Source organism: Sinocyclocheilus anshuiensis, unplaced genomic scaffold (assembly GCF_001515605.1).
Source record: "Sinocyclocheilus anshuiensis isolate Anshui unplaced genomic scaffold, SAMN03320099.WGS_v1.1 scaffold957, whole genome shotgun sequence".
Classification (NCBI taxonomy): Eukaryota; Metazoa; Chordata; class Actinopteri; order Cypriniformes; family Cyprinidae; genus Sinocyclocheilus; species Sinocyclocheilus anshuiensis.
This window is the reverse complement of record NW_015557101.1, coordinates 106,649-133,996: the sequence shown is the minus strand read 5'-3', so window position 1 is coordinate 133,996 and position 27,348 is coordinate 106,649. Positions and strand designations below refer to the sequence as shown.

Below are 27,348 nucleotides of genomic sequence, written 5' to 3'. Positions count from 1 at the left end.
CCAATCAAATTTGAGGACCAGAACAAACTGTTGCATAATACAAATATATATTAGTCGACCATCATAAACTTGGGCCTTGCTTGCTGAACACACATTTTAAGATTCCAGTAAATATTTTGATTAGAAAGTTATGAATAGCCAAAACATTTCTACAGTGGAGAACTTGACTAAGTTAACTATTACATTTTTTCCCATGAGTGATGAGAGACAAGAGAAACATCTGTTTTGAGCAGCACTTGACCAGCATGTTTACATGTCTTTTCAGAGACTCGAGTCCCTTTTGTGGCACACACATCCTTCCTGGGACACGCTGAAGGTTAAATTGCAGACCTCTGAAAGGCGGGAAAGAAAAGGAAATTGTAATACTTGAATGCCTGAGGGACTGAACAGGCACAAAGGTTGGAATGCTAACAGAGATGCTGTCACGCCACTGCTATGGCAACATCCTGTTCAAAGAGGAGTGCTGTGCTCTTTAATGCTGCTAGATACACTGCACCGTTTCTTTGATTCTTTTAAAATATGAACTGCCGTCATCTCAAGTCAGACAGAGAATGAAATATTCACTGACACTCAGAGTGCAACAGGGGGGCAGAAAGACTGTTACTATGGTACCAACTAAATAATAATAATAATGTGAGTTAATAGTTCAATAAATCAATCTATCATAATCATTGAATAACTATGACTTGCAGTAATCTGTCTGTCTGTCTATCTATCTATCATCTTATGAGCAAATTATCATCCATCCATCCATCCCACTGTTTGAGCAGCTCATTGTGATCATCACTGTACCCATAACTGCTCAACTATTAATTGAAAACCCATGAAGATAAATTCAGTCTAAATATGAGGGATATTTAATTTGGGAGGCAGTATATTGTACTGATGTACCAGACAGAAGCAAGCACACAGTGTTTACAATGGGCAGCGATTTACATTACAATACTCTCAGCAACCATGAGCTCTGCCCGACACACAACACAGAGCATAATAACACACACACACACACACACACACACACACACAAATACACGTTCCATTAAAGCCTCTCGTTCCATTTTATTCATCTGCAGAATGATTCAGAGAGACACAAAGAGAGTGCTAGGATGTGGGACAGTGAGAGCAGACATGAGAGATGGGGAGGTGTGGCCTTAGAGGAAACGTCCAGACAAACGCAAAGAGGATAAAGCTTCCAAGCTGATAGATGGTGGGCAGGAGGAGAGAAACACAACTGGGAAAATATGGCTAGATATCCTGTCTGGGCACAAACAACACCTCTAGTGACATGAATCATTAAAGGGAGGCCTGAAAATAGCATCTGAAGTTGGGAAGGTCAGACAGGGTGTCTGTCTTACTACATTCTCAAAAAGCTCCCCGCCGGTGGGGTCCGCGGCCCCTCCCAGAGATCGTGCACAATCATCTACAAAAACGCTACATCTGGCTGAAGGTGAACCGCGGTGCAATTGCCAATTAAAGCTAACGAGAGCTGGTGTGTGACACATTTGTCATAATCATCAGAAAGGATGAGCAAGGGCTGAGATATAATATTCTCATCATGGTTATGTAAACCATTCTCTTGGGAAATAAACAGCAAATCTTCCATAGTACACATACACCACTGTACTCAATGGATCCAGGCCTCCTGCTGCCACATGTGGCTTATCCCACACTACACACCAAAGATCCCGGCCCAAAACTGCACAATCCAGCCTGATCCTCAGATTTAGTCCTATGTGGTCTCTGAGGTATTTCTCTCCCCTCTTCTTCTCTGCGCTGGAAACATGATTTAGAAACCAAATGAAGAGTTTTGTGATAACACTCTAATGTTCTGCCTCAGTGTTCCCATCATAGTGGATCAATAAGCATTTTTAAAGAACCTAATTAAATGTTGATGTGCCTGGGGTGCTGTAACTAGCTTTTTAACTAGTTTCGATACGGGTAGGAATCTGCATTGTAGCTTCAATAGTCACCTGGAAGAAGTGAACAACTATTTGACTAGTCTTAGGCCATGTCCACACGTACACGGGTATTTTTTATAAACGGAGTGTTTCCTTTTTCCGTTTAAAAAAAAATCTCCGTCCACATTAAAACGCAAAAGCATGCTATGAAGCACTGTAAAGAGCATGCCAAGCCAACAGGTGGCGATATATCTCATCTCATACATCTCAACCGTAAAGTCATGTTGGCCAATCAGAAGCCTGAAAAAGTTTCCAGTAGGCGGAGATAACAGCACATGCTCCGATGTCACAAGCCAAAATCTCCAGTTTCGCTGTCTACACGATAACACTGCAACCGGAGTTTTTGAAAATCTTCACCCTGGCAGGAGTTTTAAAACATGTTCAGTTTCAGTGACCTGGTGCTGCGTTTGCGTGTGGACGAACGGCCAAACCGCATACAGGGTTTGTACACATTTTTACCAATACATTTCCATGACTTTTCCATGACTTTTGAGACAATATTCATGACCTAATGTTCCATTATTTTACAATAAGAATAAAAATCTGTTCAAATTATCATAGCATATGTTAACTAAAATTAATGACTATTAATGCTATTGTTTGCATTCTTGTTTTAGTAATAAGTACAAGTTGCAACTGCGCCAGACGTTACTCCACACAGAGAACATATCACATTACTGAATATTATCATTTATGTACCTGAATTTAGTTTTGGAAACTTTTCTCTTTCGCAACTGTTTACATTCGCTTAAGAAAAAACAGACAATGGTTATGAGGATACTCGCCAGGATGGCCATTTTAACGTCATTTTGTGTGTATTTTTGCCGCTTAAACGCAACAAGCTGCGCTTTAGAGCAATGCATTTCAGCCCGAGCCCGACGGCGCACCGACTTATTTATGGCTTGGGGACAATTTTCACGTCAGAGCTCAGACGCGGGCAGGGGAAATACAATATTAGCTGAGTTTCGGTTCATTTTTGTGAAGCGCTTCTGCTCAAGACCGAGACAGCTGAAAGCGCACCCTGCTTGTTTAAAAAAAAAATAAAAACACAACGTATGCCGATTTTGTGAGTGCACACAAATAAAAGTAGACCCTTAACAGTCTCGAATGATGTATCACTCTTACCTTTATGAGCAAAAATGACAGTTGTTTCCACTGTTATAAGAAAAAAATGCAAGTGATCGCGCTGGCGACTCCAAGTCCTGCAGAGCGTGCTTTAGCTTCCACTCTCCGCACAAACGATTGGATACGCGCCTAATATAGCACACATTTATATAGGTTAAACGTTTAAACTAACATTGTGATATGCTTTTACAACATTTTATATATAGATTTTATTTTAGTCAAGTGGTGATGATTTGAGAAGGCTAAATTGATCAAACATAGGCTATGATTAACTCACTGTCTGCCGCTGGCCGCTTGGTCATCAGGCTACTTCAAAAACAAAAACTTTAATTTAACAAACAAAAAAATGTTCCAAACATATTTCTAAATTAACTTAATAAAGAAACGAAAATAAATATAACCACTTTGCCATTAAAAACGAAACTGAACTATTTTAATGGCTACAACAGCAGCTGTGTAATTGGGGAAGAGAGAAAGAGAAAAAAAAGACACGGGCTACAGTCAGACTCGGCCGGTAATTCTGAAAAGCTGTTGGACAAGGGCCGGACAAGGGCATATGTTTGAGGCCCGTGCAGGGTTCTACTGAGCTTGTCTGGTACCAAACTCAATTTGGTACTCGCAAGGCGGCTTTATATGCGCGCACTTTGGACGTGACTGAGCGCACAGGAAAGTGCCTCATGGAGCGTGCCAGTACCGAATGGCTTAAAAAAACGTGCAAATAAATCATACATTTTTGTGACGATGCAACAATGACCCGGTTAGGTAAGTGACAATTCTGTCAACTGTACTGAAACACGAGTGAAAGTCTTGTAGCAGCAGCAGCTCTTTAGTGCAGACGAGATGCGCCGATGTGAAGCCGTTTTAAGAGAAATCAAAGAGAGAAGACGCGGTACAGCTGAATCACTCACGCTGTTTTCAAATGACTGATTTGATCTGATATTCTGTGTGGATTTATTTACTCATTTAACCTACATGCTATAAGCTACTGAATAAATGTGTGAATATCCATCATTTTAAAGTCAAAAGCTGCGTGAATGAGTAAAACTATGCGATATAGCCTATGCGCAATCCCGCACCGAAATTCATTCTATAGCTGCACGCAGCCATTGTCTTGGGTTCAAGTGCTTTAAGATCTTTAAAAGAAAAACAGTGGCCATATTTTTCAAGATACACAAATATCCTCATACACAATTATGGCACCTCGGACAAAGAGGTGTATTACAGTTTTCAAGTCAATTGGATCAATGCTTCTGATTGGGTGAATGGCCTAGGACTAGCCTGCGTAAGTAGGTTTCGGATTAAAAAAAAAAAAAAACCCAAAATAATTCTTGTGTTGTAAGACACTTGTGTTTGTAACAAATAGTTGAAGTTGTAAAATTATGGCCATTTTTACATTTTTCACTTTATGCTTGAACACCTAAAAACAAATATAACTGGGAAAATGTTTAACTAAATTAAAATACATATTTCAGGACTTGAAAGGTAATTAAGCAACATGAAAATAGTCTTAAATTAGTTTTAGTTTTTAGTGCACGGTGTACTATATAACATAAAACCTTACAAACCACCCCACTTTGAATGAAAGCACCATTTGATTGCAATGATAGTAGACTGTTCTGAGACATTTTCACCATTACATCAACATTTTTAAACAAAACCAGGTAGCACATTACCTTTGACAGCCCTAAAACACTAAACTAAAATAAATGAATAAATAAAACTAGAAAAAAAAACATAATACATAATAAAACAGAAACTAATGAAACCTAAATTGAAAAGACAAACTAAAAACAAAATAGAAATAAATACTAAATCAAAAACTAGGCTACATAATCCTGATGCATACTGCACAAGGGTAGCAAAACCTTTGTCAAAACTGTGTGCACTATGTTCCAATTAAACAACTCCTTCCTGTTTAAGTGGGTGGTTTCTTGCCAGAAACAGCTGAAAAATAGATCAGACTTCATGCATTTCAGCATATGACTGACTTTTTTTTTCTAATATATACTGCACTAATGCAGGGGAATACAGTAATACAGTATGTACTACTCAATGCACTGTTAGTGAGGAATGTGGTGAGGGACACAGGCTGGTGCGACAAGCTGAGCGCAGCTGCAAGCGGACAGGAAGACACACATTAATGAGCGTGAGCTCCGAAGACTGAGGCTGGCAGTGAAGGGTGATCCGTCGTTTCCTTCTCGATGTGTCTGACTGGGAAACGGATGATTCCTCACAGGTGAGAGTCTAGTAGCTGTCATGACAGCCCGTGTGAGGTGTCTGCCCGGTGCGTGTCAGCGGCGACGCTCGGCAAAGCTCTGACAGAAAGAGGAAAGCAATCCTAGCTTGCAATTCACCTGTCCAAAGCAGGGGCCACATGTGACAGCAGCTATTGAGAAAGTGACCGGACAGTTGAACCCCTGCATCCAGGCCCATCAGTCTGAGACTCACTCTTGAGAAATTCTCAGAGAAGGAGGGCATCTTTAAAATGGGCTAATGAGTTCACTCTGGTCCAGGACACCTAGCAGACATGCGATTTCACAGCAGCATCTCAGAGTCTATAAAGGAACTAATACGGAGCCGAGCCGCCTGTGCATCTTAGTATGCATGCATACAAATTAAATACATGGGAGGCAAAAACAGCAATCTCACGGTAATGAAAAATCACACTCCAAGTGTAAGCAGAGATTCTGCCAGACACAGAGTGATAAAAGGACATTTAAGCGCTACATGTTAGCACAAGCGTTCTAATTCCTAACCGGTGGCATTCACGGTTCTAGATGAGAGTCTGTTCGCCAGCTGTACGGAACGATTATTTAATATGTATGCGGAGGCCTCAAGCTGCGTGCTGATGAGACGACGAATCGCGTCTGGATGTGCAATGATGACTGATGCAAATGGAATAATCCCTCGCTAGGCAAGAGATGGGGCACAAATATTACAGATGGGGATGACATTTACCATTTGCTCAGCTGTACAATTCATTGCCACAGATCATTGCGTCTGCCACATCGAAGGTGAGCGATCAGAAAATGAACATTGTGTTTTTATTGGGTTGTTATGAGAGTGATCTTTTCTTAACTTCGGTTTCTGCAGAAGGGTTCCCATATTTCTAGAGAGCGTAAAAAGAAGATTAAAAGTCACAAAAAAGTGGATATGAACACTGGACATGTAGCCTAGCAGTTAAAACATCGAGCGCTGGTGCTCATTTGGGAAAAATGGATTTGAATACAGACTTTTATGTGTGCCAATCCCATTCCACCCACAAAAGTCACAAAAAAGTTGATATTCATATTGGAGTTGTGACCTAGCAGACCTCAACATTGAGCATCGGTGCTCTCTTTGCTGTGTGTTAATTCCGTTCCACCCTCTCCTATACATCATTTCCTGTCCTTTATACATTTACTATCAATAAAATATCAACCACTTCTAATTGAAATCTAGGATGAGGGAGTAATTGACAGTATGTTTCAAGAGAGTATAAAAAGAAAATTACAAACAAAGTCACAAAAACAGTTGCTATACACACTGGACCACTGGCCTAGCAGTTAAAACACTGAGCATTGGTTTTCATTTGGGAAAAATGGGTTTGAATACAGACTTTGCTTGAATACAGACACTTTCATGATCAATAAAATATCATCCCCCGGTTCAAATGAAGCAATCTACTGAAAATCTGGATGCAGTAGTAATTGACAGCAGCGTCACTGGACGTCCACATCAATAAATCGAGCCTTGACACATACGGACACGCATCAGATCTATAGTAAACCCAGCAGGCTTGTTAATCAACTCTAGTTAAAGCCAACTTGATGTCTGCTCAACTGACACACATATTGAAGAGTTGAGGGTTCACATCCTGAGAGGCTCACTATGGAAGAGAAACCTGCTCAGATCAATGCATTCCATCACTTAAACTAACTTTTATAAATTTCATCTCCAATTAGATTTTATCAGATGCTTTATCGGTGGTGGGGCTGGCGGTTGCGAAAGCCTGTGGATATTCTTGCTTTTGGGAATCAACTGGTCTGCAATTGCCAAGCACTTTAGTAGGAAGTCCTCACTGTACATTGACTAAGGCCATTGAATCCCGTCAGCCTATCAGAGAGAGAGGCATGCTAATGGACTTCTGATAGCATCACAGAGAAGTGGAAGAGCTGCCGCCGTCCATGCCCACTTAATGAATAGTATTAGGACAAAACTGCAGCTTAACAACTTCAATAGGGGACAGACAGTCAAATCTCATCGCCGCAATTTCAATCTATAAAAGACCTACATTAGCCAGAGGCTTTTGGTCACGGTCTGGCAGCTCAAGCTCTCTTCTTTTTCTCAAGCTCAGGCCAAAAATTGTCTTTTCAAATAGTTATAAAGCTGCAGAAGAGTTTATAAGGAGAAAAATAATATGCAACTAGATTGATATATATATATATCTTTTGCTGTAGTGTGTCAGTAGGAAATATCAGTTTACACTTCCAAACATTCCTTTTGCCATTAATTGTAATAATAATGTAATAATCCAGTAAGATTTTTGTATGCACAATGAGTCTGACAACAGCCAGTGCTGCACACAGAGATCTAATCTCATCATCATCCAGTCCACCTGGAATGACACGAAGAAACAGAAAAAACTGAGACAGACTAAAATCCAGAAGAACTGACCAACAACCAATTTTACAAGGCCTAATCAATTCCCATTGGATAAAATCAATTTTCTACACTTTCTCTTATTGAAAATCCTGTTTCACTCAGAAAAATGCAGGATGAGTTTGCAAACAACATAATATTTGCAATTTTAATGCATGGAGGGCTTGGAAGACCACAGTGACAGTTATTGTGCACCATAAGAATGTGTTTCAAGTCTGTCCAGCTAGAGTGCACACAAGTGGGTGTTCACAAAAGGTCTGAAAATCTCTAAAAACACCACAGGCATTTTTGCAGCTCATTTTCACCAAGAAGCAAACCAAAGGGCTAGTTCTCACCACAGATCAAAGCTCTGACAGAAACCATTGAGTGTTCTTGTACACTAAGACTTGGCGTTTCTCATAGCTCAAATGATCCATAAGCAAAATTAGAGGAAAAGAAAAGAGGTCCATACATTTTCAGGGAGTTTGACTTCTGCCATTATTTAGTCACCTTTTAATGTCATTCCAAAACTGTATTTACTTATTTCTTCTGCTGAACATATTATTTCTGATCTCAGCAGGTATCAATCACTGCTATCTTCATTCTCCACCAAAGTTCATGCTGTCAAAACTACCTTCTTCCATAACAAGATCAACAGTGCATCAGACAAACACAAACTCTTCAATACATTCAATATTCTCCTTTGTCCTTCTCTGCCACCTCCCACCGTCCTCTTTAACTACTGATGATTTTGCTAATTACTTCACAAACAAAACCACATCCATCAGCAGTCAGTTCTCTGCTCCACTCACCCAGGAACACACAGCAAACACTCACAGAGCTTACCATCTTCTCTCCTCTTACAGAATATGAAGTCTCTAAACCTCTCCTCTCCAGCCATCCTACCACCTGTCCTCTAGACCCAATCCCCTCACATCTCTTACAAGCTATTTCCCCTGCACTTCTGCCTTCACTCACATACATCATCAACATCTCTTCTCTCAGGCATTTTCCCCACCGCATTCAAGCAGGCTCGGGTAACCCCACTGCTTCAAAAACCTACACTAGACACCTCACTTGTTTAAAGCTACAGGCCTGTGTCTCTCCTCCCTTTCATTGCAAAATCACTTGAACGCGTTGTTTTCAACCAAGTGTCTTCCTTCCTCTCACAGAACAACCAGCTGGACAATAACCAATCTGGATTTAAAAGTGGCCATTCAACTGAAACCGCCTTTCTGTCAGTCACTGAAGTGCTATGGAGTGCAAAAGCTGAGTCCAAATCTTCAGTTCTCATCCTGCTAGATCTATCTGCTGCATTTGACATGGTTAATTATCAAATCCTTCTGTCCACCCTCTCATCGCTGGGCATCACCGGAACTGCACTCCACTGGTTTAAGTCTTACCTCACAGGTAGGTCCTTCAGGGTGGCTTGGGGAGGAAAGGTATCTAAATCACATCAACTGGTCACTGGGGTTCCTCATGGATCAGTTCCTGGACCCCTCCTCTTCTCTATATACACTACATCACTGGGACCCATCATTCAGGCACATGGTTTTTCCTACCATTGCTATGCTGATGTCACACAGCTCTACCTCTCATTTCAACCAGATGATCCAAAAGTACCTGCTCGGATCTCAGACTGCCTGACGGACATCTCAGCATGGATGAAAGAACATCACCTGCAGCCCAAACAGAACTTCTCATCTTCCCAGCCACCCCATCAGTACAGCACCAGTTTACCATCCAACTGGGCTCATCAACGATAATCCCATCATGTTCGGCTAGGAATCTTTGGGGAGATTGTTGATGATCAGCTGAAGATCATATTGCAAAAACAGAACGATCATGCAGGTTTGCACTACACAACATCAGGAAGATCAGACCCTTCTTAACAGAGCATGCAACACAGCTTCTCGTCCAGCCTCTTGTCATTTCTAGGCTGGACTATTGCAATGCTCTTCTGGCTGGACTTCCAACATGAGCAATCAGACCTCTGCAAATGATTCAGAATGCAGCAGCGTGTCTTGTTTTCAATGAGCCCAATAGAGCCCATGTCACACCGCTTCTCATCTCTCTGCACTGGCTTCCAGTCGCGGCTCGCATCAAGTTCAAAACATTGGTTCTTTCCTACAGAACAGCCACGGGCTCCACACCCTCCTACCTCTGCTCTCTCCTATGCATCTACATCCCCTCCAGAAGCCTGCAGTCGGTAAATGAGTGGTGGCTCGTGGTCCCTTCGCAGAGAGGTACAAAATCACTCTCAAGGATGTTTTCTTTTACTGCACCCTGTTGGTGGAATGACCTACCAAACTCCATCCGGACAGCCGAATCTTTCACAATCTTCAAGAAACAACTGAAAACTCATCTTTTTTGTGAGCATCTAACTGCACACTCCTAAAAAATTAAATAATAAATTCTATGCCTTCACCTTTTCTATTCTCTTAATATCCTTTATCCCTTCATGTCCTAGCTTTTACTATTTTGAACGAAGACTGTAACTTTGTATAACGGGCACTGCTTGTGTTTATTGCCATCTTATGATGAATCGCTTGTTGTATTCCTCAACTGTAAGTCGCTTTGGATAAAAGCGTCTGCCAAATGAATAAATGTAAATATAAATGTAAATTTCAGTTTGTCCAGATTGTACCATAAAAGCGGTCAACATGACAAACAATCCCAAGTCATAACACAACAGAAAACAGAAAGCGCCTACTGGACAGAGAAAGAGAAAGTGAGAAACGCATTTAGTTCAGTAAGCCATAACTTGTTGAGCTCTCTCAGATCACACATGCACACATTCAAGGATATCTAGATGAGTTATCTTACCCTGCGAGAGGATGAAAACCTGAGAATCAAAGAACGGAAGAGTGGGAGCCAGAAAGAGATAGAAGGACTCTCATTAAAGTACCATTGATGAAAGCGTCTGAAATGCAAGTATAACGCAGCAGAAAAGTTGGATGAGGATAAAAGGAAATCCCATATGATCTAGACATCAGGCGTAACTTCTAGAAGACAGTCAGTGCTGATGACGTTTATTCTGATACTCTGATACTGCTGAGTGCTGGAAAACATCACACGTTACTGATTTACATGCAAGAAAAAAATGATCTGACTAGTGTTAGACAACTACTATATTACAATGAAAGCGAGACATCAACGCTATCGGCATGACTGTGCTAAAAGTACTTCAGCTGGAATAGTTACAGGAAGAAGTGGCGATGGAACGCTATCAATCCACAACACCTACGTGAAGTATTTCCATAAAGACTTCACACTTCTGAAGAGCTGCCATGACTACTTGACTCCTTGAATAAAGATTTAAAGTCAACATGAAACTGGCCATGTAGGGTCCTACGAATTCTGCAATACGGAAAACGAGGAAGGAGTAAAAAAGGAATTTACTGTACATTAAATTACTGTATATTAAAGTCTATTCAAATATAAAGTCTGCATGTTCTGCATGTCTCTGTGTGTGTGAATGAATGAAGCAGTTTCGCCTACTACACACATACTGAAGCACGCGTGACTCTCCTGGTGTTTTCTTTGTTGCTGAACAGATGAACGTCATCTCCAGAGCTGCTTTGAGAATCACTTCACCAGCATCTCACATAGGGCTGCACGATAAATCGCATGCGATATTTAATGCGCATCTTGTCAGAAAGCCGGTTCTGTAATCAGCAGTAATCCATCACCTGCGGGCTTTCACATTGAGCAGCATTAACTACACAGAGTCGTTGTTCACTGACGAGCTGCGCAAAAAATCGCGCGAATATGAATGTGGTTTTGCGCAGCTCGTCAGTGAACAACGGCTCTGTGTAGTTAATGCTGCTCAATGTGAAAGCCCGCAGGTGATGGAGATTTACCGCTGATTAAAGAACCGGCTTTACTGATAAGATGCGCGTTAAATATCGCATGCGATTTATCGTGCAGCCCTAATCTCACCATTTAATTTTAGAAAAACTATCATCAAATACATAGAAATCTTCACTACAGCTTCTTCACTACAACCTGTCAAAATAAAAGTTTGGTTTAAATTGAAGAAATTATGACAAATATATTACTATTGTACAGTAGAATGTACTTCTCAAAGTAATAATAATAATAATACAGGTAAATAATAATAATTGTGTTCTTTTTTTTAGGAATATCAGAAAATATTACAGTTTTTCATTCACAGAATGTACACATAATTTAAACAGTAAACCTCTGTTGTGCAGCACTTTGTTTCCCAAAAAAGGGAGTTGTTCAAATTTAATTTGATACCATTTAAAAGATTAATTAAATTGTTACAGTTTTGTGCATTAATTTGATTATCACTGTTTTTGATAATAAATTTGTATTAAATCATAAAACACAGAATCCAGAAAAACATTAAAACAGGCAACACAGAATATCAGGATTAGCAAAAAAAATAAAAATATGGTTTACATTTCACTATTATGGTTAAAATAAATGTATTAACTACATTTAATAAATTGATTACATCATTCTGATTAATAACAGAACACATGGATTTTTAAATAAATAAAACGGAATTTGAGAATAAATAAAATGGATTTCATAGGGCTGTAAACGTGTGACTGAATTTAATCCTTTGGAAACTGATTGGCTCATGAAAAGTGGCTAAAGTTCACCTTTGGAGCATCTTGACGCGTCCCAATAGCAACATTTCTTTTCAAATTGATCATTATTTGCTCCTACTGCAGTAACTTTTATTAGATTTACATTAGCTGCCATAAACACTCTGTTAACTACTGGAAAGACATCACGAATGGGACGTACATGTAATGCGTAAACATCCAAACACAGATGAAATGAGATGGAAAGGGCAGCGCTGATTGATGTCCTGGACCCCCTGAGGTACACCGACAGAAAACTTTTCACGGCTTGTTATGTAGATCGAATCATTGACTTCTTTCATGTGGCACGCTGAACAGAGACAGCTGAGAGCCGAGTCCCCGTCACCACAGGGTGGGATTCCTTCAGAGACACAGCCTTTCATCACGTCCCAATCACACACCACTACATAAACAAGCCAAACACACATGCAGAAAAGAAATGACAGAAGCGTTTGAGATCAATACTGACGCTCCCTGCAGGGAGAACGGTTTGAGATGCAGGGTGTGAGCTTCAGGAACGAGACTGATTGATTGAACTGCCGTCAGTGAGCGGCACAGCACGACACCCTGAACGCTTAGCTCGTTCATCAGAGAGCGGCTCGTGCCAGAACTCATCTGAACTGTCACGAGGTCTTGGAGGAGTCACAGACACAGTTTCCTCTGCCGGACACCCCATTATGGCCCATATGGCGAAAATATCATAATCAACAGTAATGCTGTATATCTATAATTGAATGGAGTCAGTGTTCTGTTTGTTAGAATAGCTGTACTGTCAACAGCTGGAGAGTGTCATAGTTAGGGTGTGATCAATTAGTCCTAGTCCTCAAATTTGCAATTTGCAAAATGTTGTCAGACATTAAGATGTTTTTAGAGAATATATCCTGAAAGAACTTTAATGCATTTCTTCTTTTAAGCTTGAATATAACCAAATTTAGTAGGCTTTATGCTTAAAAGAAGAAGAAGAAGAAGAAGAAGAAGAATTTCACCAATCCAAGTGCACACACACAGCAGTGAGTAGTGAACACACACACACACACACATAGCCAGAGCAGTGTGCAAAAATGGCTGCCCACTTACTAAAAAAGAACTGTTTAGTGTTTTATTTTGATGTTTTTATTTATTTCAAGTTTACATTTTAATGATTTCATTATTATGTTTATATCAACTCACAAACCCCCTGTAGTTCCTTCACAGTGTTTCACAGTGGGCAGTTGTGGCCTAATGGTTAGAAAGTTGGACTTGTAACCCAAAGGTTGCGGGTTCGAGTCTCGGTAGGGTAGAAATACTGGTAGGGATTGCAGGTGGGGGGCGTGAATGCACAGCACTCTCTTCCACCCTCAATACCACGACTGAGGTGTTATTTCAGTATCATAAGATATTATAATAATTTTTTTTTTTATGTATATTTTGAATTAGTTTTTGTTTTTATATTTTGCATTCCAAGTTTAAAGTCTAAAGTAATTTTAATGTGTTTGTTATTTGTTGTAATGTAATTACAACAGGGGAAGTCGTGGCCTAATGGTTAGAGAGTCGGACGCGTAACCCAATGGTTGCGGGTTCAAGTCTCGTACCGGCAGGGATTGTAGGGGAGGGGAGTGAATGTACAGCGCTCTCTTCAACCTTCAATACCACGACTGAGGTGAGACCCTTGAGCAAGGCACCGAACCCCCAACTGCTCCCCACGTGCCACAGCAAAAATGGCTGCCCACTGCTCCAGGTGTGTGTTCACGGTGTGTGTGTGTGCACTTGGATGGGATCAATGCAGAGCACAAATTCCAAGTATGGGACACCTTACTTGGATACATGTTACGTCACTTTCAGTTTCACTTTCATAAACATATCTTAAAATATATCTAAATATTTACAATTAAGCATGTATAATTACTTTTACAAACACAATACAAAAATGCTGAGAGACAGTGGGGGTCATCAGTGGTGCTGTGAACACCTCTCTCATAAACCTACAACACCAGCATCTACACATACACACACAGACGCCCCGTACTCCCCACAAACACCTGCGCACAGGCACTCAGACAGCCCAGCCTTTATTAGTAAAACTGCAGACAGAGAGATCTGTCCTCATCCACAACGAACACACACACACACACACACACACACACACACACACACACACACACACAAACTGAAGCAATAAGCCAGACGGGGCTGCTAACCTTTGCCGAGCACGACTCCCACACACGTTGCTTACTGTAGTGCTGCTTCCCTTGTCTTTTGTCTCAATCATGTTGGGGTGAGAGGCAGCACCTCCCCTCCTCAATGCCAATCAATAGAGTTTCACGCCGCACTTCTCAAGCACCACTTACTGCGGGCTAATGGTGCCGAAGGGTTACAGCAAGGCAGCGTGACTCACTGCATATATCATGCCACTTGCTACATCCTCAAACATAAAAATAAAAACATTTGCTGCCTGATATAACCCCTGATTTATGTCTACTGGCCTGAAGAAAATACTTTGAGGTGAAAAAAACTGAATTGTTGATGTATTCTTAAAATGATCTCTCAGGCATGAAATCTTTTACAGTCAAAACATTTCAGTTTATCAGAGCTGTGGCCAAGCAGCTCGTACATAATGTAGGAGTGGGTGATATAAGCAAATATTTATATCACAATTTATGCATATACAACAACTAAAAAATATTACTAAGCCCAAAAGGTTGGCCTGTCATATTTTAAGAATGTTTTTAATTGTTATGAACATTGCAATAAAATAATTATGAAAAAAAAAAATAGTAGTGTACTGGTTAAATATTATTGTTTATTTGTTTTGGTCATTTATTTATTCTGGACATCTTTGTTTTCTAAAATAATTTGTGTCCAACATGCTTCCTTGCCAGAAAACTGTTGCAGTGTTTCCCCAAGGTTTACGGGGGGTTAAATGACGTTAATGGTTAAATGAAATGTTATTAATCAAAAAGCATTCCTAATTAATTAAAATCATGAACAATTTAACAATTTAACATCAGTTTTTTTAAAGTAAAAAAAAAAATTACATGTTTAGGGCCCTATGAAATATTAAATTTTTTCCAACCTTATGTTTTATTGTTGCCAAATTCTGTTTTAGCATGTCTAATTATTTGAAAGCATAAAAACAAGTTTCATTTATTCTTACAATAGCCTTATGATTTTTGGCTCAGAAATTCTGTGTTATGTATTTACATTTTTTAAGGCATAAAACATTCATTTAATCTATCTTTTAAGTAATGAAAATTAAACAAATGTTACTTTTTGGAAAATAAAGGTAATTTAATATTACAATTAAAACATTGAATAAATATTGTATGATTATTCCTTAAAAATAAGGTTTTAATACTTTTAGTAGTAGTAGTAGCCAGTGTTGGGGAAATGTACTTTTAAAAGTAATGCATTACAATATTGCGTTACTTCCTAAAAAAAGTAACTAATTACGTTACTTAGTTACTTTTTATTGAAAGTAATGCATTACGTTACCTTTGCGTTACTTTTTAAATCTGGGCAGGGCATGCTTGTTTGTTTTTAATATAAAAAGTTCTATTTTTGGCAAATATAACTTTACTAGTTACTTTACTAGTTACTTGAAAAAAGTAATCTGATTACGTAACTCGCGTTACTTGTAATGCGTTACCCCTAACACTGCTAGTAGCAGCCTATTACGTACATTCTACTGAACAATAGCAATATATTTCTGCCGCAATGTCTTCAAGTTAAACCAAACTTTTATTTTGACGGGTTGCTGTGAATACCTTTACATTTCTGTGTGTATATTATATGAGGATAGTTTTACTCAAATGAAACGGTCAAATGCTCATGAAGTGAGCAGCAGTAACACATCTAAACCTCTGCATCTGACAGCCGTTCTCAGCTACCATATAAAGCAGCGGTGATTAACAGACTCAAACGTGTACTGCATACTGCTGCACAGAATTCCACTGAAATATGAAGGAAATGTCTTCCCATGATTCATTAAGACACAAAACCATCGTGGCATGCCATTAGCAATACTGAAAAGAGAATCAATTGCTACACAGAGCTGGTTTATTACCCACTTATACATATCAGAGGTAAGCAGTTCAAATAGTTGTATCACAGGACAGAGGTAGCGTTGGGTTATTATTTAGATGCAGCCCTCTCGGGTAATGTATGCATTCTTTTGTTGTGCTATTTATGAGAAAAACTAAAACCCCAAGGTTATTAAAATTGCTATAGTAACTCATCAATTATGACGCTTAAGCATACGCCAGTTATGAAGCAAAAAGGCTTCAAGGCTATAACAAAGTCAAAGAAATAAAGAAGGCAAAAGCAAGAAAGTCAGGGGTGGTTTAAAATAAACCTGAGCGTGTTTTGTAACATGGAAACAAGTTCTGAAATAATCAGAGGCCTCACTGTCACGTCACCACTGATGATTTGTAAGATTCGGAATTCAGGCTTCATTTCTCTATTCTTTGTTTAAATGGGTCACTCAACGGTTGCATTACATGGCGCTTGCTTACAAACTGATACTGTTGAGTGGGTAGAACTGTCAGCACTCTTTTCTGTGTTCAAGCTGTAAAAAAGGGGGGTTTTAGGACTGCACACAATATGTCAAAATCGCGAATGAATTAGCAATTTAATTAAAGAAATATACCAAATTCAGAGTAAAGTGCAGCATTTAAGGCCTGTTTACAACAACGATGATAACTATAAAGATAACGTTCTAAAAATCATTCTCAATATTAAAGGAACCCATGACCTTGGTGTTGCTAACGCCAAGCTTTGCTGTTTGAGCTAGAGGCCCTCTCACACCAAGGACGATAACTATAAAGATAATGATAAAGATAGAGTTCTAAAAATCGTTCTCAATATTAAAGAATAGCAGAGTCCACACCACATCTATAACGATAAAGGCACAGAGAAACAATATTATTTTATTACATGCTTTTTAATTTTACATTTTTATTACAATACATTTTTTGGTAAAATATTTTTAATTTATAATAAGCACAACAAAATCATAGTAATTATTTTATAGTTATACTGACCTGTCAGTGTGGGAATGTGGTTTATAAAAACTCAAGTGGAAAGAGATTTCTGAAAGAGGTTCGAGTTGGTTCTTGTAACACCCACATTTTTTCAAGATTTTCCAAAATTATTTAGCCCTAAAAGGATTTATGATTGATTATTTCCAAATATAGCTATTCAAGTCATCAATTCCTGTATTTTTTTTTCACACTGCAATATATAATCACAGAAAAACATGTCAGATTTTTCCAACATCGGATGTATTCACAACCCTAGGATGTGTTGACAGTATCAAAACAATTGAAATTATTTAGTTCATGAAACATTTGAATTAGCTACGGCGCACCAATTAAATATCTCTCGATTAGAGCGACGAAGAGTTCAGGTCGTGCCAGTAAACAACCTGCCAACTGTCCTGTACGAGCGTGGCGATTCTCACCCACTCGCTCTCTGCAGCGCATCCATTATCCAGTAACATCAACACTAGTGGGGCGGGTGGATGGGGGGTTGGATGTCTAATGGAGTGCCAGCGCTAATGAGATGAATCTATCCATTATAATGCTTTAACGAGAGTAAATCTGCATGGCTGGTAATTAGTCCACGCCCCTGCATTAGCTCCACTCCTCGGAGGAGAGACTCTGTCTTGTGTTGCCAGAGGACATCAGAGCGGCTGCATGCATTATGCTCCAGATGCTGCAAATTTTCATCATTTAGATGTGTTTCCATCAGGGAGCGGATTGATCAGGCACGGGCACGGCGAATAAGAGCACAGCAAAATGACAGGCCGGGAAGGAAAACTGCTGGCATTGTTCAAAAAGAAACCCCATTAGGCAGCTCCCAGTTGCTAAGCAGACACGTACGGCACAACTATTTAGAGCGGCTGCGAAGCGATAGTGGGTTTACAGGAGCCGAGGCATTGCAAGATTCGAGACAACAGTCGTGTGATTCAGCCAGGATAACAAATCAGACAGGTGACTGAGAAGCAAACTGCACACTTCCTACTGAGATGAGCCAATATTAGTGTTGTGCATACTACAAAGGTCTTATTTTTGGTCTTTTGGTGCTTTTATTTAAAGAGATTAGAATGAGTAATAAAACGGTAAGATGAGAAAGTGTTGCGAGCCTGATTAGAACTCATATTGTCTGTATGAGCACCTCAGGTTTCTGTTAAGCCACAGCACTGATATACTACAGTGTCCTGTTTTTAGTCTTTTGATACTTTTATTTAGAGGACAGTATTATAATAATAATAATAATAATAATAAGAGCAAGATCAGGAGATGTAGCAAGCCAGATTAGAACTCAAATTGCAAGAGCACCACTGCTTTGTTAAACCACGGCTCTGACAGACTAAAGTGCCGGTCACACTATACTTTTCATTCCATTGACTTCCATTCATTTTCATGCAGAAAAGTTTCGCATTTCAGTGGGTTCTGAAGTTCAAGTTTGGTGAACTCTGACCTGCAAGTTCGAATCACATAAAACCATGTGACCAATAGAAGACTGATATGTCAAGGTATGACCTCGCAGCTGAATATTCAAAACTGCAGCGTTGCACAAATAAAATGAATACCATATAAGCGGGTTAGCGCAATGTCTATGGTAACATATTAAACCGTAAAATGACTGTAAAAAGCTTGATTTACAGTTCAGATACAGGTTTTCACAAAAACTAAAAGTTTTATAAAAAGATAAACTTTACATTTCAGCCTTTAAACAAATTTTAAGAAAAGGGACAAGTCAAAAGTATCAATTACATTAATTTAAACTATTATTATCAATCAAGTATTATATTAATTTAATAACATATGAATATATCTTAGTGTCTTAAATGTTTAGATTTTTATAATGCATTAGCATTAGCTTACTGTCGATCCACCGGCTCACATTTACAACTGCGTAAAAATTTGTTGCGTAAAAATATGGGTTGATTTTCCCATTGGTCTGAACAAAAACAGCAGAAGGGCTTACTGAAAATGCCAATTAATTTTTTCATTTAAAGGACAGTAGAGAAAGTAATAATAGAAGCACGATCAGGGAATGTTGCGAGCCAGATTTGAACTCAAATTGTCTGCATAAGCACTTCTGCTTTCTGTTAAGCCATGGCTCTAACATTCTATAAAGTCCTATTTTTAGTATTTTGCCATTTTGATTCAAAGGAGAGCTATAAGAGGAACAAGATCTGGGAATGTTGCGAACCAGATTAAAACTCAAATTGTCTGAATGAGCACCTCAGCTTTCTGTTAAGCCATGACTCAGACTTACTAGAGTGTCCTGTTTTTAGTCTTTTAATTTTATTTAGAGGAGAGTAGAGAGAGTAATAAGAGAGCAAGAGGCAAGATCAGGGGCCAGTTGCATAAACTTAGCCACCATGTTAAGACTGTGTCTTAAGAACTAGTTTGACCAACTAGTAGTTGCCAAGAGGTAATCAGTCGTACTTTTTTTCCCAATACAAATAAGACCAATCTACCTTTTCATAACTGAATTAAAAAAAGTTATGACCAGTCTTGAAGAAAAAAGTTAACTTTTTAAGACTAGTCTAAACAGTTTATGCAACCGGCCCCAGGGAATGTCGCGAGCCAGATTAAAATCACATTGACTGCATGAGCAACACAGCTCATCACTAAACCAAGACTACAATGTCCTACAACATCTTTACAGAATGTTGGATTCAAACCCATGTCTTCTGAATGAGCACCACAGTACTGAAATACTACACAATCTTAAAAGCTCTTCTTCAACCTCAGCAGAACAACAAAACATTTTGTCTTAAAGCCATTACCTCACTGACTTCCATTTCAGCAGCCGGACTCCGGAGTGTCTAAATATTCGGTGTATGGTGGTGAATAAAGCTCATCTAAGCCTTTCTCAAATGACGTCCTTGCACTAAAGAAAAAAGTGTTCTGAAATGGGCAGATTAGATTAGCGCTAGGAAGCTTTGATCTAAAGCTCGCTGGCAAGCTTTGATCTGCACAAGCAGCTCTTCACCATGACCAGAACACAATATGAGCCCATTTCACTTCCATTTGTATCAATTCTATGAGCATACACGACGATGAGAAGCTCTGCTCACCGTCAGTCACTGCCATTTATCCCTAATCAGAGTCACTTCAAGTCATGAATGGCGGCAGTGTTCCTGACGAAAAAATGACCATCAAGGGCCTGGAGATCAGAGCGGCAGACTTCAAATGGAGACCATATTTACATAGAACAGCATGTGTGGAAACACATGATGGCTGAAATGTACAATTATTAAGCGGCCGACAGACCCGGAAAGTTGCAGGTTCAAAACCCACATAAAAAACCTTTGAACCATCATTATGCAGGTGGACTGTCCTTGAAATAAATTGTCACATGAATTCCACCAGCCCTGGTCATGAGGCCATAAATAAAGATTTTAAACTGACTGCCTAATTAACATCAACAATTAAACTAATCCAATTAAGTCGCCTTGACAACTAGAAACATTAAGCAGCCTTTCCAAGATCCATTTCTTTCAGCTAATCATAATTCAATTAATTAGTACGCCATTAACATTAGCATGAATATGAATAGGCTCTTCTTCATTTGAGCCAACCTGTGTCAGAAAGGTTTGTAAAATTCCCTGGGCGTTACTTTTCAAGTGTAATTTTTAAGGTTATCAGCGTCAGCCAGAGTCTCTCTTCATGATTGGCATATATCCAGCGGCTCTCTGATTCACTTTTGCATTTTGAAGGTGCTAGTCATAATTGTGACAAGATACAAGCAGAAATGCTTGAGCCACTCCTATAGAAATAACTTTGGTCACTTATTTTTAGTGTTGTATTCCAGGCATGTTTTAATTAGATTTTATTCTATTAACCTCAATGTTTATGTAAAATTCTGAGATCAAAGCTACTAGAAGTGGAAATAACCTGAGGTTTCTGTTCTGACGTTTTAATGAAGGTGATAATTTGAAGCGAGCGCCTCTCAGAATGCAGGACCTCCAGGTATTCACCTCCCACATTCAAAGGTCAGGAAAAGAGCAATGGCAGAAATAACGATGGTAATGCAGTTAACAACTGCAGGGCTTGAAGAGCGTGAGTGAGCGTGGTCTGAGGCGAGAGGAAATCATTAAGCGTACCTGGAGGAAGGTTGGGTCTCTTCCTCTTTTTGCTGTTTTCTGTTCCGTTTTCCAGAGGACAGTCAGAGCCCAGAGGACCACTGGAGCTGTTGAATTGCAGGGGTTCGTTGTTTGTGGAAGGGTCAAAGGACAGCGGATTCAGACCTGTAGAGGGAAAGAACAGATAAACTTGGTAAGTCTGCATGTTCTGTAACCATAATCTCAAGAGTTTATATAGAAACTTATTCTGGCCAAGGAAGACAGAAAAGTCTGCCTGATAGATGTGTAATATGACCAACCACTTTTTCTGTGTGGTTTAAAAAAAAAAGTGATTTAGCTGTGGGAAGATATGGGAGTACATTAATGTAACGTAAAATGTAACATTATATATGTTTAAAACAATATACATTTATAAAATGTTATATTATCATTACCAACATTCTTGTCATGTCAGAAAGCATGTGAATAATTAGTTATTTCAGTCTACTGACGGCTCTAGTAAAAAAAAAAAAAACATAAATACAAATATAAAAAGCCATATTTAATTTTGGGAACATGTTGAATATATAAGTTGACCCTGAGAGGTCAAGCTAAATATCTACAGCGGATCTAAATATTTATAATTAATTATAACTAGTTATGATTAATTATTCATATTTCCCCATGAGCTGATTCGCTACACTGTCATTACATTTAAAGAAGGAGGTGCCTCACATACTGTAGGGCCCTTGGCAACAAAAAATTTAAGAACCCTTGTTCTAAGACATCTTAGATGTTTACTTGTTACTACAAAGCCTCATGCATACTACAAAAAAAACTCTTGCATATCTTACAGATCTCATAAAATAGCACTAAACCTCCCTTGGAATTTCTCATTTTAAGCCGGGCTCAGAAAACAGGAGTTTTAAAATCCTAACCGATTATGAAATCTGGTTGCAGCAAACACATAAGGAGAATCTTTGCAGATTTTCTTCCCTCAAATCTTAAACCTGCACACACTACAAGATTTGAAAATCGTGGCGTATCTCACACTACATGATATTCTCAAGATTATCATGCTAGAGGGAGCGCCTCATGTGATCTCATGCAGCAGATCGTCATAGACGTTTCAACAACTCTTTACATATGTTAGCTAGCATGCTAGCAGCTTTCTACACTCACCCAGTACGTTCAAAACGGAGGCGATTTCACCCCAGCGCTTCTCTATATCCTTATGGATGTGGTACGTTTTTGACAGATTATACAGACAGTCGTGCTATTGCAAAACTTCCGCAAGCAGTGTCCTCAATCTCCATTATCCAACAGACCCGTACAGCAGCTTGTTTTGCGGTCGCGCATTGACTATTGTGAAAGTACTGATGTAATCATATCCGTCATCATCCTGTTTTAAAATCCTAAATATCAAACATGTTTGATATGATCAGGGCGGCCCCAATTTGTGTGCGAGCAGATGCATGATTCGATCTGTTCCGCACGAACATCAGAACCGACCCAGGTCCTCAACAAGATTTTTTTTCTCTGATACAAAACTCCTGTAGTCTGAGCCCGGCTTTAGCCGCAGAGAAATTTCCTGAGAATTAGTTTTCCCTTTTCTTAAAGGGGTCATATGATGTTGCTAAAAAAAAAAAGAACATTATTTTGTGTATTTGGTGTAATGAAATGTGTTTATGCGGTTTAAGGTTAAAAAAAACACATTTTCCACATACTGTACATTATTGTTTCTCCTCTACGCCTTTCTGAAACGCGTCGATTTTTACAAATATCATCGGTCTGAAAAGCGAGGTTTGCTCTGATTGGCCAGCTTTCCAGTGCGTTGTGATTGGCTGAACTTTTCTCTTTCGAAACTGTTTACATTCACTTAAGAAAAAAACAATAGTGCTTATTGGATACTCGCCAGGATGGCCATTTTAACGTCATTTTGTGTGTATTTTTGTCGCTTAAACGCAACAAGCTGCTTAGAGCCCTGCATTTCAGCCCGAGCCCGACGGGCCCCGACTTATTTATGGCTTGGGGACAATTTTCACGTCAGAGCTCAGACGCGGGACGGGCATCGGGCTTGTTTTAGGCTTCCTCATTTTTATATTTTAGATATCCATCCATTTTTATGGTGATGAAAAGGATTTGCCGCGCTGGTGGAAACAACACGAGACCGTGCTACCGCGACTGTCAAGAGTGGCTCGGACGGTGTTTAGTGTCCAGCAGCAGTGAGTGCTGGAAGAGTTCCGCGTTAAAGCGCACACAATAAAGCTTGCCGCAAAACCCCAGCAAGTAATTACCATGATGAATGTGTCAGAGCCAGGGGAAATACAATATTAGCTGAGTTTCGGTTCATTTTTGTGAAGCACTTCTGCTCAAGACCGAGATGGCAGAAAGCGCCAAGTTTGTTTTCTAAAAAATCACTACGTATGCTGATATTGTGAGTGCACACAAATAAAAGTAGACCCTTAACAGTCCCGAATGATATATTACTCTTACCTTTATGAGCAAAAATGACAGTTGTTTCCACTGTTATAAGAAAAAAATGCAAGTGATCGCGCTGGCGACTCCAAGTCCAGCAGAGCGCGCTTTAGCTTCCATTCTCCGCACAAACGATTGGATACGCGCCTAATATAGCACACATTGATATAGGTTAAACGTTTAAACTAACATTGTGATATGCTTTTTAAAGTATTTTATATAGAGATTTTATTTTAGTCAAGTGGTGATGATTTGAGAAGGCTAAATTGATCAAACATAGGCTATGATTAACTCACTGTCTGCCGCTGGCCGCTCGTTACTTTAAAAAACAAAAACTTAAATTTAACAAACAAAAAAATGTTCCAAACATATTTCTAAATTAACTTAATAAAGAAACGAAAATAAATATAACCACTTTGCCATTAAAAACGAAACTGAACTATTTTAATGGCTACAACAGCAGCTGTGTAATTGGGGAAGAGAGAAAGAGAAAAAAAAGACACGGGCTACAGTCGGCTGGTAATTCTGAAAAGCTGTTGGACAAGGGCCGGACAAGGGCATATGTTTGAGGCCAGTGCAGGGTTCTACTGAGCTTGTCTGGTACCAATCTCAATTTGGTACTCGCAAGGCAGCTTTATATATGCATGAGTGCGCTTTGGACGTGACTGCACACCATCTCTGGAGCACGCGAGTACCGAATGGCTAAAAAGACGTGCAAATAAATAATACATTTTTGTGATGATGCAACAACGAGCCGATTAGGTAAGTGACAATTCTGTCAACTGTACCCGAAACGCGAGCGAAAGTCTTGTATCGCGGCGTGCAGCAGCTCTTTAGTACAGAGGAGATGCGCCGATGTGAAGCCGTTTTAAGAGAAAGTCAAAGAGAGAAGACGCGGTACAGCTGAATCACTCACGCTCTTTTCAAATGACTGATTTGATCTGATATTCTGTGTGGATTTATTCCCATCACACATACATGCTATAGGCTATTGAATAAATGTGTGAATATCCATCATTTTAAAGTCAAAAGCTGCAGGAATGAGTAAAACTCTATGTGATGTAGCCTATGCGCAATCCCACACCAAAATTCAGGACCTCATTAAACATAATTCTATAATACAAAGTTTTGTGAAATAGATTTCCATGACTTTTCCAAAACTGGGTTTATTTATTTTTCCAAAACTTTTCCAGGCCTGGAAATTGCCATTTTAAAATTCCATGATTTTTCCGGGTTTTTCGTGACCGTACGACCCCTGTTATTAACCACTCTGTGAATTCCATTACAGAAATTGACTGCAGGTTCTGATGCTAAATCAGGAAATGTTCTTGAGACAGCAATCAATACCTAAGGACTCCCTCCATTTCCATTCTAGACATGATGAGAAAGACAACAAAAAAGACAAACCAATCCAATGTGAGATGGATTCGATAATAAAAACGACAAGATTGCAAAGATCCTAAAGATGTATCATTTCAGAGAAAGCTTTAGCAATAACACTAGTATGTCAGTTGTTGGTTGTATTTAAATTGATTGCCATATCAGCTTCACCGGCTATTACGTGGCAGATACAGATTAAACATTCAACAATATAATATAATAAATACATTCTAATAAAAACAAAAATTTTCGGTTCTTTAAATGTAAGTTTTTCTGTCCATCTTACAAAATAAGTCCTTAAAAGTTACTAGTATGTTGGTAACTTCCTGTCCCGTTATACAGCAGCGTGCATTACTTGCTGTTTAGAATACAGAGTGATGTCTGAGATATGCATGCTGGTCTGTTTTCATGAAATATTCATCACGCCTCTCGGTTTACATTGTTTTGCTTGGCATTATTTGCCTGAAGGATACAGAAGTGTGGGGCTGGGGGGCTGTCACTGCATATCCCGTATGAGGAGAGATATACAGAGAGAGAGACAGAAAAACAGACTACTGAGTTCAGAGAGCACGGCTCAAAACTCTGCATCATAATCTGCCACATCTGCCCTCTACAGTGCACAACCTCTCCAACATCACACTGCTCATGTGTATAAGATAGCAAACGGCATCTGAACGGAGAAGGAGGCAACTGAGTGTGAAAAAAGCAAATAAGTAAAGCTGGATATGAAATCTGTGACAGAAGAGCAGTGCTGCAGAATGACAGTACGAGAAGAGACAGAAAAAAATGGGTGGCTGTAGACTAATTTAAACAACGCCGAACAGCCCATCCAAGCTCTCTCTCGCTCTGGCTGACGCTGCATGTGCGACTGCAGGAGCGAGAAGTCCTTGGCATGTAACGAGCTGTTAATGAAATAAGAGGAAGATGTTCTGTAATGATTTATTCAGTCCAGATCAAGCCTGTCAATGACATCAGCTGCTAGGGCTGGGCGGTATACTGAATATTTATGACATTTTGGTGATGATTTCATTCACAGATTTAGGAAGTTAGATTCAGTTACTCTGATCAGTTCTCTCTTGTTGGTTTTGATTCAGCAATTAATTTGCATCATCACTTATACAGTAGGTGTTCACAGATTGATTTTACTTTTTAAAAAATGTATAAAAAAATAATAATTAAAAAAGTCTCCATGAGTCACAAAGCAAATTAATTGCTGAAAAAGTATAGTTTGCCACTGTTCAAATGTTTGGGGTCAGTAAGACTCTATTTATTTGTTTGTTTGTTCATTTAAAAAAATAATATTTTTATTCAACAAAGATGCATTGATCAAAAGTGACAGAAAATACATTTATAATATTTCAAAAGATTTCTATTTCTAATAAATGCTGTTCTTTTGAACTTTCTGTTCAAAACCCATCACAGTTTTCCCAAAAACATCAACTTTCAACATTGATGATAATCATACATTTTGAGCAGCAAATCAGCATATTAGAATGATTTCTGAAAGATCATGCGACACTGAAGACTGGAGTAATGCTGCTGAAAATTCAGATTTGGCATTTCAATTCAAAGCAAAAGACATACATTATGACACTGTTTTTTAAGCTGTATTGACCAGCCATAGTAGCTGCTGGTTATTCTGCCAATCAAACACAGAGAAAACAAACTGTTACTGTCAATAATACTGGAAATATAGTTACAGTAAGAGCAGACTTTTGAGTCTGCAAGCATGTAAATCAAGATGTGCCGAGAGCTGCCCATCTGGGGGTCCGTGGCCCATGCATGACCCCTAACAGCTCTCCAGGCGCAGAGTGCATATATATCTCTGATTGATGTTTCTTCTGTCCGTGTTGGACAATTTTTTTTTTGTACGCACCAAGAGGAAATCACCATCCATGACAGACAACCCTCTACGCACACCTTGGCAATATAATCGCCATTGGCTAGTAAATTTGTTTGTTTACTCGCCAGACTCATATACTATTTTACACACACACACACACACACACACACACACGTTTACTTAGCTATCTAAATGGGGACATTACATAGACTTTGATTGTTTTTATATACAGATAGTTATACACTTTTTAACCTAAACCCACCCCTA

General features: G+C 39.2%; 1 protein-coding gene across 1 annotated transcript in view; it reads right to left on the bottom strand.

Annotated features, from left to right (window-relative positions):
* LOC107677528 (ecto-NOX disulfide-thiol exchanger 2-like) overlaps positions 1–27,348 on the bottom strand; it is a 190,263-nt gene that overhangs the window by 103,592 nt on the left and 59,323 nt on the right. Inside the window, exon 2 of the mRNA XM_016472458.1 lies at positions 21,423–21,566. Within this exon, the coding sequence (XP_016327944.1) occupies positions 21,423–21,566 (144 nt within the window). The remainder of the gene's footprint in view (positions 1–21,422; positions 21,567–27,348) is intronic.